Consider the following 19,943-nt stretch of genomic DNA (forward strand, 5'->3'; position numbering starts at 1 on the left):
CTCCATTGGCCTAATGGCTCTGAAGGGCTGCTTTTAAAATAAAGAAAAAGATCATGATTTATTTTTTAAATATTTCATGTATTCTTAAGATTTCGTATAGAGAATAACATTACAACGAATATAGTAAATATAGGATAACTTTTCAAATATCAACATATAACCCCTTTTAAATATTTGACCCAGAGACTCAATATGGTATTATATCGGAGTTAACCAATTTTTGGTACTGGAATTTTGAGTCTTGATTATGAAATTTAAGTAAATCTTTTTTTTTTCTTTTTTTTTTTTGTTGAGAAATCGTAAAAAAAGGATCTTTCACGATGCCGGCGAATTGTCATTCCATAGAAGAATATAGATAATCAATCAAACAAATGTCTGATGACAACAGGAATCACCCTCTTTGTTTAAAGTGAGCAAATTGGGCGTTATTAAATATTCTTGCCCAAGTAAAAACAAAGAAAGTGCCGAAAGCGAGGCTCAAAACCTGGATCTTCCGGGTTCCGATTAATGCACTTCTCCATGGTCCACTTATACAATTTTATGTAGTCCACTTATTGTGCTTTTCAAAGTCCACTTATTTTCCTTTTCCACGGCCCACTTAATGCACTTTTCTAAGTTCCTCTTATACAATTTTATGTAGTCCACTTATTTTACTTTTCGAAGTCCACTTATTCTCCTTTTCCACGTTCCACTTAATGTACTTTTACAAGGTCCACTCATACAATTTTATGCAGTCCACTTATTGTACATTTCAAAGTCCACTTATTTCTCTTTTCCACAGTCCACTTAATGTACTTTTACAAGGTCCACTTATAAAATTTTATGCAGTCCACTTATTGTACTTTTCAAAGTCCACTTATTTTCCTTTTCCACATTCCACTTAATGTACTTTTACAAGGTCCACTTATAAAATTTTATGGAGTCCACTTATTGTACTTTTCCAAGTCAACTTACTTTCCTTTTCCACGCTCCACTTAATGTGCTTCTCCATGGTCCACTTATAAAATGTAATGTAGTCCACTTATTTCCCTTTTTCACGGTCCACTTAATGTACTTTTACAAGGTCCGCTTATAAAATTTTATTCAGTCCACTTATTGTACTTTTCCAAGTCAACCTATTTTCCTTTTCCACGTTCCACTTAATGTACTTTTACAAGGTCCACTCATACAATTTTATGCAGTCCACTTATTGTGCTTTTCAAAGTACACTTATTTTCCTTTTCCATGTTCCACTTAATGTACTTTTACAAGGTCCACTTATAAAATTTTATGTAGTCCACTTATTGTACTTTCCCAAGTCAACTTATTTTCCTTTTCCACGGTCCACTTAATGTACTTTTACAAGGTCCACTTATAAAATTTTATGTAGTCCACTTATTGTACTTTTCAAAGTCCACGTTCCAATTAATGTACTTTTACAAGGTCCACTTATAAAATTTTATGCAGTCCACTTATTTTCCTTTTCCACATTCCACTTAATGTACTTCTCCAAGGTCTACTTTATACCATGTTATATCGCCCACTTATTGTCCTTCTCCTATCAATGACTGGGCCCAGAAGAAGCAACTGGGCTGCGTGCACGTGAACGACTGGGTCCCTTTGTAATGCTTGGTGAAGATTTTGTCCAAGCTTGAAGAAAACAAAAATGAACACATGATTCAACCCGAAGGAAGAAAATGGCATTATTAGAGAGGTTTAGCAGAGAATACTCATCACGTAAAACGCATCACGTATCGCGTATGTATCACACGACCATTCTTATTATACTTAAACACAATGTGATTTTTGATTGGATGTGGCAATGTAAACATGTCCGTAACCCATATAAAAATTGCACAATGTTAGGTACTATTTCTATGCATAATAAGAATGACCGTGAGTTAGATGCGTGATAAGTATTTTCTGTTAAACCTCTCAATTGATTTTAAAAATTCAACAAACATTTAAAAACTTGAGCTTTTATATAGCGCAATATCCACTAAACGTGCTCAAAGCGCTTTACAAGGGGTCCCTGGCCAACAGCAACACATAACATGTAGGACGAGACATGACGCCTATCAGGCGATATTACAAATTTTTGGGACAGAGACAACGCTGTTAACGGCCAGGTACTCATTTTACACCTGAGTACGGTGAGAGAATGTGAGTAAAGAGCCTTCTCCAAGGACTCAACTATGCGCCCAGCGCGAGGCTCGAACCCAGGACCTTCCGATCCGAAAGCGAATGTCATACCACTAGGCCACATAGCCGCACCTTTACAATCATTTCCAATCTCTTGTCAGCGTCCGTCAAATCAACCAAATAAATGTGACCCTTCGTCTCGAAAAGGTATTATGTCGATGTGAATTGGACCCCGAATAGTGACTTAAGAATTAAATTGATAGTAAATACCAATTTTTGAGATTTTGCATTGTGAAAAACTGTTTTCATTTTCTTACATAACAAATCGAAACAAACCCCAAGTTTCATGTTTTTTGTCAATAAATTCATTTTCTTGCACCCGAGTCATTCCGACATAATACCGTTTAGGGACGGTGGGTCACAAATACAAGTCCAAAGTATATATTTATCATAATCAGTCCGAAGGTGAAAACTTTGGATTTGCATTGTTTTTTGCACTTTCTGAAAGAATAAGCTCCCCAGAGCATTTAAATCTTTATTTGAAGTAAATCATGTGATTTTTTCATGAAATTATGGTCAGATGTATGGGAAAGGTATCCAACAACTTTTCTCAAATTTCATACTTTTTCAACGTTACTAGCTGTAAAAAATATTTAGAAGTGAAATTAAGCTTTGATATTTCCCGAAGATGTACAAAAAGGGTTGATTTAATCATTTATGACAAGAACTCATTTTTTATTTTTTTTTAAAAATTGACCTTCTAACTAAACTTGGCAATATCTCAGTTCAAATCTTTTCACCATCCGACTGATTATGTCATTCACTGTAACATTTTCAAAATATACGTCATCCCTCCCCTTCCCTCCCTCCCTCTCTCTCTCTCTCTCTCTCTCTCTCTCTCTCTCTCTCTCTCTACCTTTCTCTCTCTCTCTGTCATAAGGTGTTGGTCACGAATGTGACTATTTTCCTATTGATGGGACGAAATTGACGTCACTCAGCTCTTTGTTATTATTTTTAGCCAACCATTCTTATGAATAATTCTCACAAAATTGTATCAATCAGAATATTAACGTCCAAGGTAACTCATGGTTTTGTATGTTGGTACGATATACCTGGCTGGCGAAATATTGTGAGCTTTTTGGCTAAACGCATAGTATCAAAAGAAGGAAAGGGCTAAAGAAAAAAAAATCAAAAGTAAACAGATAATTCGGAATCATGTACTATATGTGACCCATCATCTCAAAACGGTATTTTGTCGGAACGAACCATAAACTTAAAAGCCGAATTTAATGTTAAACTGGTCAAAATTCTAAATTGTTGGCATTGGCACCCTAAAATATGGTATCCATATCCTCAATAAAATATACAATCTCAACACAAGTCTCATCTTTCTGGCTATAAATTAAATTTTCAACATCTTAACCAAACCGATTTAATACCGTTTTGAGGCGAAGGGGCACATAAAATTTCTTTTTTTTATGAATAAAAGAGAACACCAAAGCTTTGAGTTTTACTTACAAGACGTCATTCCGTATGGACCCTTTCCATTGGATCATCCCAGAGGTCAGCCCAGCAGGCAGGCAGAAAGGCTAATGAAAGATAATACAAATAAATGATTAAGAAAGATAAAATTGAACTTCTATATAGCGCAAAATACTCTCAAACATGCGACTTTGCGAAATCCCAGGTTTGAGAGGGTTTTTGTTTGTTTGCCATATTGAGGGTCATTTAAATCGATCGATATTTGAAGGACGAGTTTTCAGGCCAAATTTTAAAATGTAGTTTGTTTTCTTTCCAGAGTATGGCAGTATAGTCGGAGACTAAGTGATCGTCCGCCTATCAGAATGAATAATATTTATATCATTAACTCTCTCCTGACTAGCCATTTTCAAGGTTTTCCCCCCAAACTTCACACCCATCTAACACAAAAATATAATTTTCTTACTGAAACAAGTAAATTCTATACATAATATTGTTCAGCAAAATAAGCCATTGTCAAGTTTCAAAAGCTATAATAAAAAAAGTCTTGAAATTTTGTTATGTACAAAAGAATTCAGAATTGTAAAATTGTAGGTTGCATCGTAACGAATGTGACGATTTTCCTATGGTTGGTAAGGAGACGGTAAATTTCGTTTTCATTCATGTCCAAATCTGTTAGATATTTGGAGTTACGTAAATGTCGAGTGTCATGGAGTGAAAACAGCTTTCTGATGTTGTTCATAACAAGGAACGATAATAGAAGGTCAATTGTTAAAATAAAATAAATATATAAAATCCCCTTTCTTCATCCCATAGGGGAAACTTGTCTCTATGGTCTATTCCAAGGGGAAGACTGGATTAACCCAGGGGTTACACAGTACAGCGGCGGCCGGTGATCGAACTCGGTACCTTTCGGGTACGAAGCAAAGACCTAACCGCTGAGCCTCGCTGCTCCCCCAGCTTCGACTGGGGTAATTTACTAACAAATCAATGCGCGGTCTTTGAGTTATATGTAAATAATTACCTGATATCAAGAAGTAAATTATATAATATCATTATTATTATGTATCTAAGACCCTTATCCATTCACATCCTGGAGACAAGATGGAGGCTTTTTGGGCATATACTCAGAAGAGATGGAAATATACCAGCTAATAAAGCCATGAATACTTTATTCACCCCATCTGGACACAAGAAATATCAAGATAGACCACCCACGTCAATTCACACTGTCCTCAATAGAGACCTTAAACGCCTTCAAAATAACAAAGTATTAAAATCAAAGGAAGACCTAACAAAATTAACATCTACAGCAAAAGACCGTGAACAGTGGAAGGAAATGACACGGATGATTAGAAAGGCAGCCGAGGCGTCCCGATCGGATGATTAGGAAGCGAAAGGCCTTAAGTCATTTATAGATACAATAACTAGATGCATATAGTAGTCAAGTACCGTGTAATGAAAATAAATACCAAATGTGCTACGAAGGGAATTGGTGAAGCATTGAAAACAAATAATGACACAACTTGTATAGGTAAGTAATTATATCAAGGTGCCTGGATTAATATGCCACAAGGGGGTATGGAGTACCGTGTACGGATCGCTTTGACCTAATGGCAGGTTATAGAGTTTGAAGGTCAACATAGACCAGCCCACACTGACATTGAACCTTGTGGAAAGGGATGTTTTTTGTTTGTGTGTTTGTTTGTTTGTTTGATTTTTTTAACGATTGCTTTAGTTCTTTGTCCTATTAATGGCAAATGTGATATTTGGAAGTACTCAATGTAAAAGTGAAATAAATAAATTCTAAAAGCCCTTGTGCGGCTATGTGGTCTTGTGGTATGACACCCGCTTTCGGATCGAACGGTCCTGGGTTCGAGCCTCGCTCGGCGAATAGATGAGTCCTTGGAAAAGATTCTTTACTCACATTCTCTCACCGTACTCAGTTATAAAACGAGTACCTGGCCGTTAACAGCGTTGTCTCTGTCCGAAAAAATTGTAACAAGCGTCATGTCACGTCCTAAATGTTGCTGTTGGCCAGGGACCCCTTGTAAAGCGCTTTGAGCACGTTTAAAAAACGCTCATATAAAAAAAAAATAAAAACAAAACCAACAACCAAAGTAGTTTTCGAAGCAAATAGACCCATGCAGCCCGAGGTTATCCCGGTATAAACTCCGAATCTATGGGTCGAATGGCTCTGAAGGTCTTCTTAAAGACCGAAGGGCTAGAGATCAGGTGGTCGCTGGTTCGGATAAGGAAGTAAGTAAGAAGGTCTACTTAAAAAAATAATAGATAGATTATACGATTTTGAATGTACGCATTTGTCCTTTTTGTCTCAAGCAACAAACTTTTTTTTTTGTTTTTTTTTTTTTAATTTTCTTTTTGAGAAATAATTTTAATCGCCTAATGGCGTCATGCTCCTTTATTTGTGGCCTACAGAGCCAAAACAGTACTTTATTCATCCCCAAAGGGAAAATTTGTCTTTAGGTCTATTCCAAGGGAAGACTGGAATAACCCAGACGTAAGCCGTAGAGCAGCGCCGCAAAGTGAGCTAGGGCGAAATGACTTGCTCAAGGCCTCACAGTGCAGCGGCGGGGTGATTGAACTCGTTACCTTTCGGGCACGAAGCAAAGACCGTACCACTGAGCCACGCTGCCTCCTGGACGTCCCGATCCGAATGCGTGTGCCATACCACTGAACCAAAAAACTCATATCAAATCCATTTTCACGACCAATATCACTCCGATATTATACAGATTTGAAATTGTTCGTCACAATGTTTAGAATTTTAAAATTCTTTAATATTATTTTAACAAATACCGTTTACCTGGGCGTAGGCGGTGTACACAAGCTGTCTCTCGTAGAAATATGAATCGCCCATCTGGACAACAGAATTTGCACGAGCCAGGCTGTTCTGTTAGGGCAAAATATAAACAATCTATAAAATATTGAAAATCAAAGCAAATACGTTATGTAACAGGACCTTATAAATATGTAACAAACAAAATATGAATGGGAGCGATCTATATTCATGTTTTCGTCCAACCAGGTCATCCATCATATGCTTTTTTTGCTGTCCGACAATGGGCACGATCTATATTACATTTCCATGTTCTCGAGGTCATTGGTCACATTGCAAAGTGTGCTCAAAATGACCCACATAGTGAAAAGTGTTCCCAATTTGATAAATATCCAACGCTCCAATTGGTTATTTTCCACAGCATGACTCATGGGTATGTTTACTACTTTCATAAACAAAGCAGCGTGTTTAGATACATTGAGAATTTTCCAATCGTTGTACAGCAACAAATCATGTGATTGATGACTAGGTTGGACGAAAATATGAATATAGATCGCTCCCATTGGATATTTCTTAACAACACGCTGCTTTGTTTACAAAAGTTATAAACATACCCATGCATCAAGCTGAATAAAATGACCAATTGTGATGTTAGATATTTAAAAAGCTGTAAACACGTTTCATTATGTGGGTCACTTTGAGCACATTTTGTAATGTGATCAATGGCCTCGAGTACATGGAAGTTAATATAGATCTTCCCCATTAACAACATAGTTGATACATTAAAACACTATATAGAAAATTCAGACCCCAAACCTACAGAGCACTTCTGTGATCTCCTCAAAAGACGAATAAAGGAGCAACAGCGTCAAGCAAGGAACGCTTAGGAGCCTCTAAACGTTGTTGAAGCTAAATTATTCAGAAGATTTTTGACCAATCAAAACATGGAATTTGTGACACACCTTAAAACGTGGTCGGACAAGCATGGTTGATTGTTTGTAAACAATAAAGTGAATTAAATGGACCTCTCTCTGATAATATTTTTTGTTTCTTTTTATGCTGCCAAATGAGTGACTAGTTATCACACGATTTTCTAGATCATATTATTATAAACGTTGACTGACTTTGTTGAGTCAAATTGTTCCTCCTTTTCTGAGGCAGAGCAACCCAATTTGTGTTATTTAGGTGGTCGTTACTTTTAGGATTATTCATGTATGATGATGAAATTTGGCTTAGATATTACAAAGGTAATGCTCATTTATTTGATTTAACTTTTGTTCAATTGGATTCAATAGTCTGATGTCAGGTCGCCCAGCAACGGTGAGCAGCGTGGTCCTAAACAAAGAAAATCGGTACTTTTTATTCTTCATGCTGACGAGAACATTTCATATGTCATGTGATCAGAATGTATAAAAGTCAAAACTAGATCATATTTATAATTTTTTCCCCTTCTGGATACACGTTTAAGTTCGTCGGAGAAATATTTCATAAAGGCGTCCGCCATTGTTCCGATAGTTTAGTACCAGTTCCTAAGTAACCATGCGTCATTACTAGGGAAGTGACATCATGACTGTTGAAGCCTATTTTGTTGCTTAAAACTCAAACGAATCGACTCAAGACAAATTTCGAGTTACTTTTGCAGACGTGGGTATATAGCAAAACAATGTGATTTTAATGTATAACTAATAAGGGAGCTGTCACTTGTGTAAGATCGGAATGTCCTGAGTTCGAGCCTCGCTCGGCACAAAGTTGGGTCCTTGAAAAAGGCTCTTTACTCACATTCGATCACCGTACTCAGGTGAAAAATGAGTACCTGGCCGTTAACAGCGTGTCTCTTTCCGAAAAATTGTAATATAGCCTTAAAGGCGCCATATCCCGTTCTAACTGTTAAACGTTACTTTTGGCCAGGGACCCCTGTAAAGTGCTTTGAACACGTTTAATGGATATTGGCTATAAAAAAAGCTCAATTATGTTTTTGAAAAAGATAAAAATATATCTGAAACTATTTCTATTTTGATAACTTTCTTTCTGCTATGTCTGGCACTGTTATGAATAAACATCTTTACAGATTTTTGGATATTAATGTTCCGGTTTGTGGTATAATACTATTGACTAGGGAACATCTGTAAAGCGATGTGAATAAATTAAATGGATATTTGTTACACTATACAAATGCTCAGATGATCCAGGTATGGATGTAAGATTTTAGAAAATATCAACAGCTGACTCTTCTAGTTGAAAAAGCCTCACCTCAAACAACAATTCCATTGTCGCGGCCTCTACGAGAATAGCGATGGCTGCTCTAGTATCCTGTGTGAAAGAAACAATGACATACAATGACCATTTGAAATGAATTTCAGAAACAACGTTTTGCTCCACATTGATACGGCGTCCATTTTCTCATTTTTGGCTACGGTCTTAAACATCATATAGAAGGAACGAAATTGACGTCGCCCAATACTTGGTTAGTGTTTTTAGCAAGCCAGTTTTATGGGTAGTTCCTACTGAATTCTATCAATCATACTATAAACGTTCATGACATACATCGGCCATTTTAAATAATTTTCAGAAACAGACTTTTGCTCCACATTGATAAGGCGTCCATTTTCTCATTTTTGGCTACGGTCTTAAACACCATATAGAAGGAACGAAATGGACGTCACTCAGCTCTTTGTTATTGTTTTCAGTCAGCCATTTTTATGAGTAGTCCATACAAACGTTCAAGGATACTCATATAAAATGACATACAATGACGATTTGAAATGAATTACAGAAACGTTTTGCTCCAGATTGATAGGGCGTCCATTCTTGGCATCGGTCTTAAACAGCATATAGAAGGAACGAAATTGACATCACTCAGTTCTTTGTTTTTGTTTTTAGCCAGCCATTTGTATTAGTTCTTACTTAATTCAATCAATTATACTATAAATGTTCAAGGATACACATAGAAAATAACATAGAATGACTATTTGAAATGATTTTCAGAAACAACGTTTTTCTACAGACTGGTAAAGCGTCAATTTTCTCATTTTTGGCTACGGTCGTTTGCATCATATAGAAGGAATGAAATTGACTCACTCACATGCCCACTTACCATAACTTTGTCGGGTTTCGGCGGGTTTCGTCGGGTTTCGTAAAAAAGACACACCAGTCTACCAGGCTTTGAATAAAGTATCTGTAGTTGTAGGATTCGACCGAAAGTACTTTGCAATAGATTAAATGTCCTGTCTAAAGGGTAGAAACCATTTGTTTATTTAAGGCGACAGTAACAGGGAAAAACTCCTGCTTTGATGGATTTTAAAAAATGCTTATGATACATTGCCAATATTTTCAATTGATGTTATGCGCTTTGTTAAAATAGTCAAAACATCGGCCAGCCGAATATAACTACCAACAGAACTATGTGTAACTTTGAACGTTATAGATAGTATGCAAAGCTCACAACATTGCCATCCGGAAGTAAAATGGACCAACACACAAAACAATGTTTAACCATGAACGTTTATAGTCTGGATATTACAGTTTAGTGAGAATTGCTCATAAACGTGGATGGCAAAAACCATAACAAAGACCTGAGTGACGTCATCTTCTTTCTATCTATTGACTGATTGATAAAATTTAGTGATAACTGTAACTGCTCATAAAATTGGCTGACTAAAAACAATAACAAAGACCTGAGTAACGCCAATTTCATTCCTTCTATATTTAAGAAAGTTAATACGCATTTTCTATCGATATGGATTTACCTCGTACGATGCAATGAATGGGAACTGCCTCATCCAACAGTTCTGTAATCGCCTGAAGTCGTCTGTATAGATGTGCTTCTCTGGAACAAAACAGGAACACAAATATAACTGATGGATTGCTTGAAAAAATGTATAGCTATTAACATTGGAATGTGTGATGGTGGAGAAAAAGGAACAGGAGGAGGAGGAGGAGGAGGAGAAAGAAGAAATAGAAAAGGAGGAAGAGGAGGAGGAGGATGGGGGAGGAAGAGGAAGAGAAGGAGAAAGGAGAAATAGAAGAGGAGGGAGAGGAAGAGGAGGAGGGGGAGGAAGAGGTGGAGGAGGAGGGGGGAAGAGGAGGAGTAGAAAGAAGAAATAGAAGAGGAGGAGGAGGAGGAGGAGGAGGAGGAGGAGGAGGAGGAGGAGGAGGAGGAGGAGGAGGAGAAAGAAGAAATAGAATAGGACGAGGAGGAGGAGGAGGGGGAGGAAGAGGAGGAGGAGGTGGAGGAGAAAGAAGAAATAGAAGAGGAGGAAGAGAAGGAAGAAGAGGAGGAGAAGGACGTGGAGTAGGAGGAGGAGGAGTAGGAGGGAGAGGTTATATTATTCCAACCTTACATTTGAAAACCCTATCATTTCTTGGTAAATACCTAATCGTTGAATAATGTTTTAAACGAGTTGAATAAAAATTTTATTCAACGATTGCAGAATAAAACCAATAATATTCTCTATGACTTACTAATAACGTATTCTCTATTACTTACTAATAACGAATTCCCTGTGTCTTTCTTATAACGTATTCCCTTTGACTTACAATAATGAATTCCCTATGACAAACTAATAACGTATTCCCTCTGACTTACTAATAACGAATTCACTATGACTTACATATAACGCATTCCCTATAACTTACTAATGACGTATTCCTTATGACTTACATATAACGTATTCCCTATAACCTACTAATAACGAATTTCCTATGACTTAGATATAACGTATTCCTTATGACTTACTAATAACGTATTTTCTATGACTTATAAATAACGTAGGACTTGTGACTTACTAATGACGTATTCTCTATGACTTACTAATAACGTATTCCCTATGACTTACTAGTTGTATTCCCTATGACTCACTAATAACGTATTCTCTATGACTTACTAATAACGTATTCTCTATGACTTATAAATAACGAAGGACTTGTGACTTACTAATGACGTATTCTCTATGACTTACTAATAACTTATTCCCTATGACATACTAATAACGTATTCTCTATGACTTACTAATAACGTATTCCTTATGACATACTAATAACGTATTCCAGTAAGGATCTGTAAATCAGGGATTTGTAGAAAGGCAACATAAACTCGGCGTCCTTCACCCAGCTGCTTAAGTGAACAAGGGAGAGAGGGAGCTCTGTAAAGGAATAGGAAGATTTGAAACATGAGAATGAGACATTTTAATCGTTCACTGCAGTTTTTGGTTGTTTTTTTTTTACAAGATTTTACTTGTTATATATTTATATGTTAAGGAGAGAGGGAGGAAGAGGGAGAGAGAGTTTCATTCATCCTGTTTTGTTGATAAAGGGAAAACCCGAAACGTTCATTAGATCTGTTTTTGTAATTAAATTGAAGCTTACATTCAATTTCACATTATTATCCAATTTACAGCGGGGCAGATTCAATGATAAAGATGAACCGAAAAGTGAACAATTTAATCTAGAGGAATTATCTAACCTGAACATCAACAACAGTTCAGGATTGATACGGTAGAAGGAGGTGGGGTGGGATGGAGAGTGAGGGGGGGGGGGCGTATCTTTCAACATTGTAGTTTGCATGCTACGTTTTTTTTTTATCAGTTACCTTAATTTGTCTAAATAAAATTTGATAACAAGTCTGAGATTGTCCTAATTAATTTAGGCAATTATCCAACTTGATCATCAACAGGAATGATATAAATGAGAAAAAAGAAAAAAAGGGCTGGGGGGGCCGGGGGGGGGGGGTGGGGTGAGGATTGAAACAAACGGAAGAGAGGTGGGGAATGGAGTTGTTGTGTTACATATCAATATTCGAGGGTACATGCCATTCTTTCACCAGTTTTCTTAATCTAAACAAGTTTGATAACAAATCTAATACTGTACAAATTAATTTAAAGAATTATCCAAACTCCATACGAACAGCAACAGGATTGATAACATGGAAAAGGGGGTAGGGGTGTCAGGGAAGATCAGAGAGGAATTAAACAATGAAAGAGAGGAGGGGGTGGGGGAGGTGGTGGGGATGTTTCCTTACTACATTCGGGTTTGCATGCGATTATTTTATCAGCTACATCGATTTGTCTAAATAAAATTTGAAAACAGATCTAAGCCTGTCCGGGTCGATTAAGGCAATTGTCCAACCTCGGCATCAACAGGATTGATAAAAAAACATTGAGCTTTTATATTGAGCAATTTCTACTAAACGTGCTCAAAGGGCTTTACAAAAATGTCTAGGACTAACATCAACGAGTAGCATGGAGAAATAGACATGACGCCTGTTAGGCGATATTACAACCATGGCCAGGTACTTGTAATTGTTCCATTTCGAAATTTAAGTTCACGTGTTATTGTGCGGCGATGTGGTCTCGTGGTTATGACACTCGCTTTCGGATTGGAAGGTCATTGGTTTGAGCCTCACTCGGTGCACAGTTGAGTACTTAGAAAAGGCTCTTTACTCACATTCTCTCACCGTACTCAGGTGTAAAATGAGTACCTGGCCGTAAACAGCGTTGTCTCTGTCCGAAAAAATATTGTAATGTCGCCTAACAGGCGTCATGTCTCGTTCTACATGTTACGTGTTGTTGTTGGCGAGGGACCCTTTGTAAAGCGCTTTGAGCAGGTTTAGTGGATATTGCTCACGTTTTTAAAAATAAAATTGTCATCGTGTGCGTTCATTTGTATTCCAACAAAATTTGATAAAAAACAAAACAAAGGCAACAACTAAGATTGTACGAGTTGATGCTATGAAAAGCAAAACACAAAACGTGAATTTAACACGGCTATCGGCAGGCCCCATCATAGACCGTGTTATCTTCTCCTCCCTGTTGATATTAAATATCGTGAAAACACAACGACGCCCAGTGGAGAGCAGCAATGATAAGAACGAGATCTTCCCGCAGTTTGTGCGGCTATGTAGTCTAGTGGTATGACACTCGCTTTCGGACTGGAAGGTCCTGGGTTCGAGCCTCGCGCTCGCCGCATAGTTGAGTCCTTGGAAAAGGCTCTTTACTCACATTCTCTCACCGCACTCAGGTGTAAAATGAGTACTTGGCCGTTAACAGCGTTGTCTTTGTCCGAAAAATTGTAATATCGCCTAACAGGCGTCATGTCCCGTCCTACATGTTAAATGTTGCTGTTGACCAGGGACCCCTTGTTAAGCGCTTTGAGCACATTTAGTGGATATTGCGCTATATAAAGCTCAATTTTAGAAAAAATAACTCACTCAATCTACTTTTCAAAATTGGGGGAAAAATGTATTAAAATGAGCATGTGCATAGATATTGTTATTCAACTGCCATTAACGTGTAAAAATTAAAAACTTCAGCTTTGATACTATTCCGATAATTTGTCTCAGAAAAACGTAATATAGAGACATGGGATAAAAGTAACCCAGTTAAAAACGGATGTAGTCGGTGTTAGGGCTGAGTGAGTTAATCTTGATTGGGAAAATGATAACGTAGAGTTTACAACTCCAATGGAATATAAATCAATGTGAAATTGAATGTCGGCTTCAATTTAATAAACGAAAACAGATAATGCGGACGTTTCGGGTTTCCCCTTTGTCAACAAAACAGGATGAATGAAACGCTACGAATGAGATAATGTGATAGTGGCGTTTCCAATGATCCTTTATTGAGAACTACTCACATAAATGATTGGCTAAAAAACAATAATAAAGAGCTAAGTGACGTCAATTCCGTTCCATATATATTGAACGTCATGTGTGCAACCATTAGATCCTTCACTTCAAGTCATAGAACGTTGTAACATACAAAATATGTATTTTAACTCACTCAACCCTAACACCGACTATATCCGTTGTATACCCGGGGATACTTTTACCCCATGCCTATTTTATTACATTTATCTGAGACAAGTTATAGGCGTAGTATCAAAGCTAATGCTTTTAAGTTTTACATGTTAATGGCAGTCGAATAAAACTATCCATGTCTATGCTCATCTTTAATACATTTATTTCCTAATTTTAGAAATCATCAAAAATCTCTAAGATTGAGTGAGTTAATCATTTGTTTTGCGAAAAGGCGAGTAATATACACAAAAAACAGTTACCTATTGATTTATCCTCTACTCGTACGATGGGGTCAAGGTCAGAGTACAAAACGGGTTTTTCATTGGCTGATCCTTGTGACGTGGACAACAAAATGGCGTTCTGTTTTTCCTTTATCTCCATGGCAGCAATCAGAAAGGAAGGCTCAGGATCATCGACAGCTATGGCTGCAGCTAAAACAGACAAATAAAAAGCATCTCAAAATGTTCTCCAATTTTCAAATTAGCTTTTATATATCCACTAAACGTGCTCAAAGCGCTTTACAAGGGGCTCCCTGGCCAACAGCCTCGCTTAACACTTAGGACGGGACATGACGCCCGTTAGGCGGTATTACGATTCTTTTAGGACAGTGACAACGCTATTAACGGCCAGGTACTCATTTTACACCTGATTACGGTGAGAGAATGTGAGTAAAGAGCCTTTTCCAAGGCCTCAATTATACTCCGAGCGGGGCTCGAACCCAGGACCTTCCGGTCCGTAAGCAATTGTCATACCACAAGACCACACAGCCGCACAAGAAATTCTATGCGCAACGATACATTATTACATCAGAGTGATACTACGCTGCTTGAAGCTGTGGACTGTAAAAAGTGATAAACAGATAATGAATATAACTTCTATTTTTATTAAAGAACAAAATATCAAACACGTCACGTTTCCGGATCAAAAACCTGCTTGATTCAACAACAAAAAACATTGAAACCATCAATACATTACTAAAAATCCAGATTAAAGACAGAGAAATATTGAGTATGACCCCTATGAGAGGCTTAAGAAGGGTCGTGAGTCCGAAACGTTCCATGGTTGTTGATATTTTGTTCTTTTTTGAAGCTGGTATATTCATTTTTTTTAACGATGTCTCAAAACGGTGTTATGTCGGATAAACCTGATGCTTAGAATTGAATGATGTGTGTAACCTAGAAAATATAAATTATTTAATATAAATTACATCAATATCACTATAAACGTTAAAGGTTACACACCGTTTTGTGTGTTGGTATGTTAAATTTGGCTGGCGGATGTTGTGAATATTCTACTTAAGCTCATAGCCTAAATAGCGTCTAGAAGTAATTCTAGTCAAGCGTAGATTAATGAATTTGTGGAATGCTCTATAGCGTGCACTGTTATGTGCACTTTTATGTGCATTGTTATGTGCACTGTTATGTGCACTGTTATGTGCACTTTTATGTGCACTGTTATGTGCACTGTTATGTGCACTGTTATGTGCACTTTTATGTGCACTTTTATGTACACTTTTATGTGCACTTTTATGTGCACTTTTATGTGCACTGTTATGTGCACTTTTATGTGCATTGTTATGTGCACTGTTATGTGCACTTTTATGTGCACTTTTATGTGCACTGTTATGTGCACTGTTATGTGCATTGTTATGTGCACTGTTATGTGCACTTTTATGTGCACTTTTATGTGCACTGTTATGTGCACTTTTATGTGCACTTTTATGTGCACTTTTATACAGCCCGACCCGAGCAATGAATGGTCTATATGATTTACTTACACGGGTTTAGATTATGAAAGCTAGGCATCGCTGCTCAGTAGTATTGTTCGCCTTTTCACCTGGGGTAAATAATGTCGCTTCGCTTCATGTGTGAGACTCAACAAAACTTGAGCTTTTTTATAGTGCAATATCCATTAAACGTGCTCAATGCACTTTACAAGGGCCAACAGCAACGCGTAACATGTAGGACGTGACATGGCGCCTATAAGGAGATATTACAATTTTTTCGGACAGAGACAACGCTGTTAACGGCCAGGTACTCATTTTACACATGAGTACGGTGAGAGAATGTAAGTAAAGAGCCTTTACCAAGGACTCAACTATGCGCCTAGCGAATGTGAGTAAAGAGCCTTTACCAATGACTCGACTATGCGCCGAATGAGGCTCGAACTCAGGACCTTCCGATCCGAAAGCGAGTGTCATACCACTAGACTACACAGCCGCACCACACCTTATGAAAGGTATGCATCGTTTGCTCAGTAGGATTGTTGGCCTTTTCATCCGGGGGTAAATAGCGCCTCGTGTGTGAGACTCAACAAAAACAAACGATAATGCATTAAAATAACACAGACGGTAATTGGATTCAATAGCCTGATGTCACGTCGCCCAGCAACGGCGCCCATCGTGACTCTAAACAAGGAAAATCTGTACTTTTTATTCTTCATGCTGGCTATAACTTTTCATATGTCTTGTGATCAGAATGTATAAAAGTCAAAACGTTATCAGATTTATAATGTGGTTTTTTTTCCCTCTGGATACGCTTTTATGCTCGTTGGAGAAATAGTTCATAAGGGCGTCCGCCATTGTTCCGATAGTTTAGAGCCAGTTACTAAGTTACCATCATTACGAAGGAAGTGACGTTACGGCTGTTGAAGCGTATTGTATTAGAAAATGATGAGGTGATATTTAATGCAGGTAAGGGGTAAGTTATTGACAGAGGTGGTCGAAAGAGGGAAGAGATGAAGATTGATGAGGAAAACTTATAGAAAGAGGAGTAAGGAGAGGAGTGATAAAAGAGAGAAGTAAATGACACACACACACACAAACACACACACACACACACACACACATAGGGGGGACAGAGAAAGAAAGAAAGTATAGATAGTATGCGCTTGGCTCAGAAGCTCATATTATTCCATCCGGAAGTATAAGGGACCAACACACAAAACTGCGTGTATCCATGAACGTTTATAGTCGGGTTAATACAGTTCAGTGAGCATTACTCATAAACGCGATGGCAAAAAAAAAAAAAAAACAATAACAAAGGCCTGAGTGACGTCATCTTCGAGTTATCTATATATATGCATATATAGATAGTATGCTCTTGGCTAAGAAACTCATAACATTGCCATCCGGAAGTATAACGGACCAACACACAAAACTGTGTGTAACCATGAACTTTTATAGTGTGGTTGATACAGTTTAGTGAGAATCACTCAGAAACGCGGATGGCAAAATACAATAACAAAGGCTTGAGTAACGTCATCTTCGTTCTATCTATATACATGCATACCCCCTATATATAGATAGAATGCGCTTGGCCAAGGAGTTCACAACATTGCCACCCGGAAGTATAACGGACCAACACACAAACTCTATGTAACCATGAACTTTTATAGTCTGGTTAATACAGTTTAGTGAGAACAACTCACAAACGCAGATGGCAAAAACAATAACAAAGGCCTGAGTGACGTCATCTGCATACTATCTATAGATAGTTCGAAGATGACGTCACTCAGGTCTTTGTTATTGTTTTTTGCCATCCGCGTTTATGAGTAATTAATTCTCACTGAACTGTATTAACACGACTATAAACGTTCATGGATACACACAGTTTTGTGTGTTGGTCCGTTATACTTCCGGATGGCAATGTTATGAGCTTCTTAGCCAAGCGCATACTATCTATATATTTAGAGGGGGTAAATAAATATTATGAGAAAATGTGTAGTTTTCTTATAGAAACTTAGGCAGATAGAACCAGAGAAGAAAAGATAGTGGGCGGTAAGACAATCATAATGTGAATACCTTGGCTGTCTGTCTTGTACGCCAATTTAACTTGGAGAGATGATAAATCATTCACGATATCCATCCTGACCCCGGGTGCGATGCCTTGAAACGAAGTCAGAACACTCTGTAGGAATGAAATAGAAATGGTATTGAGCTTTTAAATTTTTTTTTTAAAAGTAACTATAGATAGTATGCAGGTGACGTCAATCAGGCCTTTGTTATTGTTTTTGCCATCCGCGTTTGTGAGTTGGTCTCACTAAACTGTATTAACCAGAATATAAAAGTTCATGGTTACACAGAGTTTGTGTGTTGGTCCGTTATACTTCCAGGTGGCAATGTTGTGAACTCCTTGGCCAAGCGCATTCTATCTATATTTGCCACCTGAAAACACACAAAATGATAACATCCATTAAAAAAAAACAACTTGTAGAGCAATATCCACTAAGCGCTTTACAAATGGTGCCTGACCAACAGCAACACGTAACATATAGGACAAGACATCGCCTGCTAGGCGATATTACAATTTTTTTTCCGACAGAGGCAAAACGCTGTTAACGGCCAGGTACTCATTTTACACCTGAGTACGGTGAGAGAATGTGAGTATAGAGCATTTTCCAAGGATTCAACTATACGCCGAGCAAGGCTCGAACCCAGGACCTTCAGATCCAAAAGCGAGTGTTATACCACTCCTTATACTGTATCTACTACTAAATTTATTTACTTATACGAGTATTTTATCATTATTTACACTTTATTAAACATCTACATCTTTACATTTATATAGGTACGGCCCTTTTAATTTAGTCTATGTAATTGTTCTTACTTTTAACAATATTATTATAATACCTATTGCTTTGTTTCATTTTACCACATTTATTTACTTAATATTTTATGTCTATGCCTGTATCATTGCCGGTATTTTATACGCCTATACCGACGTGCACTTATTTGCAGGTCTAGTAACCCAATTCAATATGGACTCATTGTTATCTCCAAAAAAAATGACGCAAAATATTGTCCATTCTTCTTCTTCTAGGTTCCATGCCTGGTCCAGGGTTCGGATACTGCATGAATTATCTCTCTCCATTCCTCCCTGTCTCTTGCTTTTTCAAACAGCTCTTGGATTGTTAGGTTGGTGAAGCCCTTCAGTTGGTCTATGAGTGTTTTTCTTTGTTTCCCCCGGGCGCGTTTACCAGGTATTTTTCCACAACTTGCCAGGTATTCATTCTTATCTTTCCTTACTATGTGTCCGAAAAAGGATAGATTGTCCATTACACCAATGTTAAACTAGTCAAAGTGATACTAGTCTGCTCTAAGCTGTGGACTGTAAACAGTCACATTCTCTCAACGTACTCAGGTGTAAAATAAGTACCTACTTAGCGATTAAAAGCATTCCCTCTGTCGGAAAAGAAAATTGAATTTGGTCTAACAAGCGTCACGTCTCGTCATTCATACTTCGTGTTGCTGTTGGACTCGAGCTTTTTATATAGCGCAATATCCACTAAACGTGCATAAAGCGCTTTACAAGGGGTCTCTGACCAACACCAAAACGTAACGTGTAGAAAGGGACATGACGCCTGTTAGGCGATATTGCATTTTATTCCGACAGAGACAAAGCTGGAAACGGCCAGGTATATAAAAGCTCAAGCCTTGTCTTTTAAAAAAAAAATTTAAAAAAAAGAAATAAATATAAACAGTTAAAGGTGAATACATCACATACAAAAAGAGAATTCTTCTGTCGCTTTCCTAATGATATATATTATAATAATTTGTGGTGTATAAACACATTTACTGTTTGGTTATTTGGCTGACGAAGATATTTGGGCGCGAAACTTTCGTCTTTGGTATTTTCTTTTTTTTCTTTTTCTAAGCTGTTGTCTTTTTTCTCTCTTTTTTTTAAAACATTTCTCCATACATTTCACATCTTCTCTCAGCTTAGCAATAAATTTAACTCTCTCCTTACCAGT

General features: G+C 37.5%; 1 protein-coding gene across 4 annotated transcripts in view; it reads right to left on the minus strand.

Moving 5' to 3' along the window:
- Nucleotides 1–265: 265 nt before the first annotated feature.
- Nucleotides 266–19,943, minus strand: part of LOC144975371 (uncharacterized) — a 44,538-nt gene continuing 24,860 nt past the window's right edge. For 2 of the 4 annotated variants that reach the window (XM_078919377.1, XM_078919378.1), the window contains exons 12-19: nucleotides 17,995–18,100; nucleotides 14,453–14,623; nucleotides 11,434–11,541; nucleotides 10,147–10,226; nucleotides 8,651–8,710; nucleotides 6,428–6,514; nucleotides 3,640–3,710; nucleotides 266–1,629 (exon numbers count right to left, since the gene is read on the minus strand). In XM_078919377.1, the coding sequence (XP_078775503.1) occupies nucleotides 1,524–1,629; nucleotides 3,640–3,710; nucleotides 6,428–6,514; nucleotides 8,651–8,710; nucleotides 10,147–10,226; nucleotides 11,434–11,541; nucleotides 14,453–14,623; nucleotides 17,995–18,100 (789 nt within the window). In that variant the 3' untranslated portion in view covers nucleotides 266–1,523. The remainder of the gene's footprint in view (nucleotides 1,630–3,639; nucleotides 3,711–6,427; nucleotides 6,515–8,650; nucleotides 8,711–10,146; nucleotides 10,227–11,433; nucleotides 11,542–14,452; nucleotides 14,624–17,994; nucleotides 18,101–19,943) is intronic. The other 2 variants (XM_078919376.1, XM_078919379.1) reach the window with 1 other exon arrangement.

The sequence above is a fragment of the Berghia stephanieae genome, chromosome 6, assembly GCF_034508935.2.
Source record: "Berghia stephanieae isolate SIO BIC M18660-M18661 chromosome 6, UCSD_Bste_1.3, whole genome shotgun sequence".
NCBI classification, from domain to species: Eukaryota; Metazoa; Mollusca; class Gastropoda; order Nudibranchia; family Aeolidiidae; genus Berghia; species Berghia stephanieae.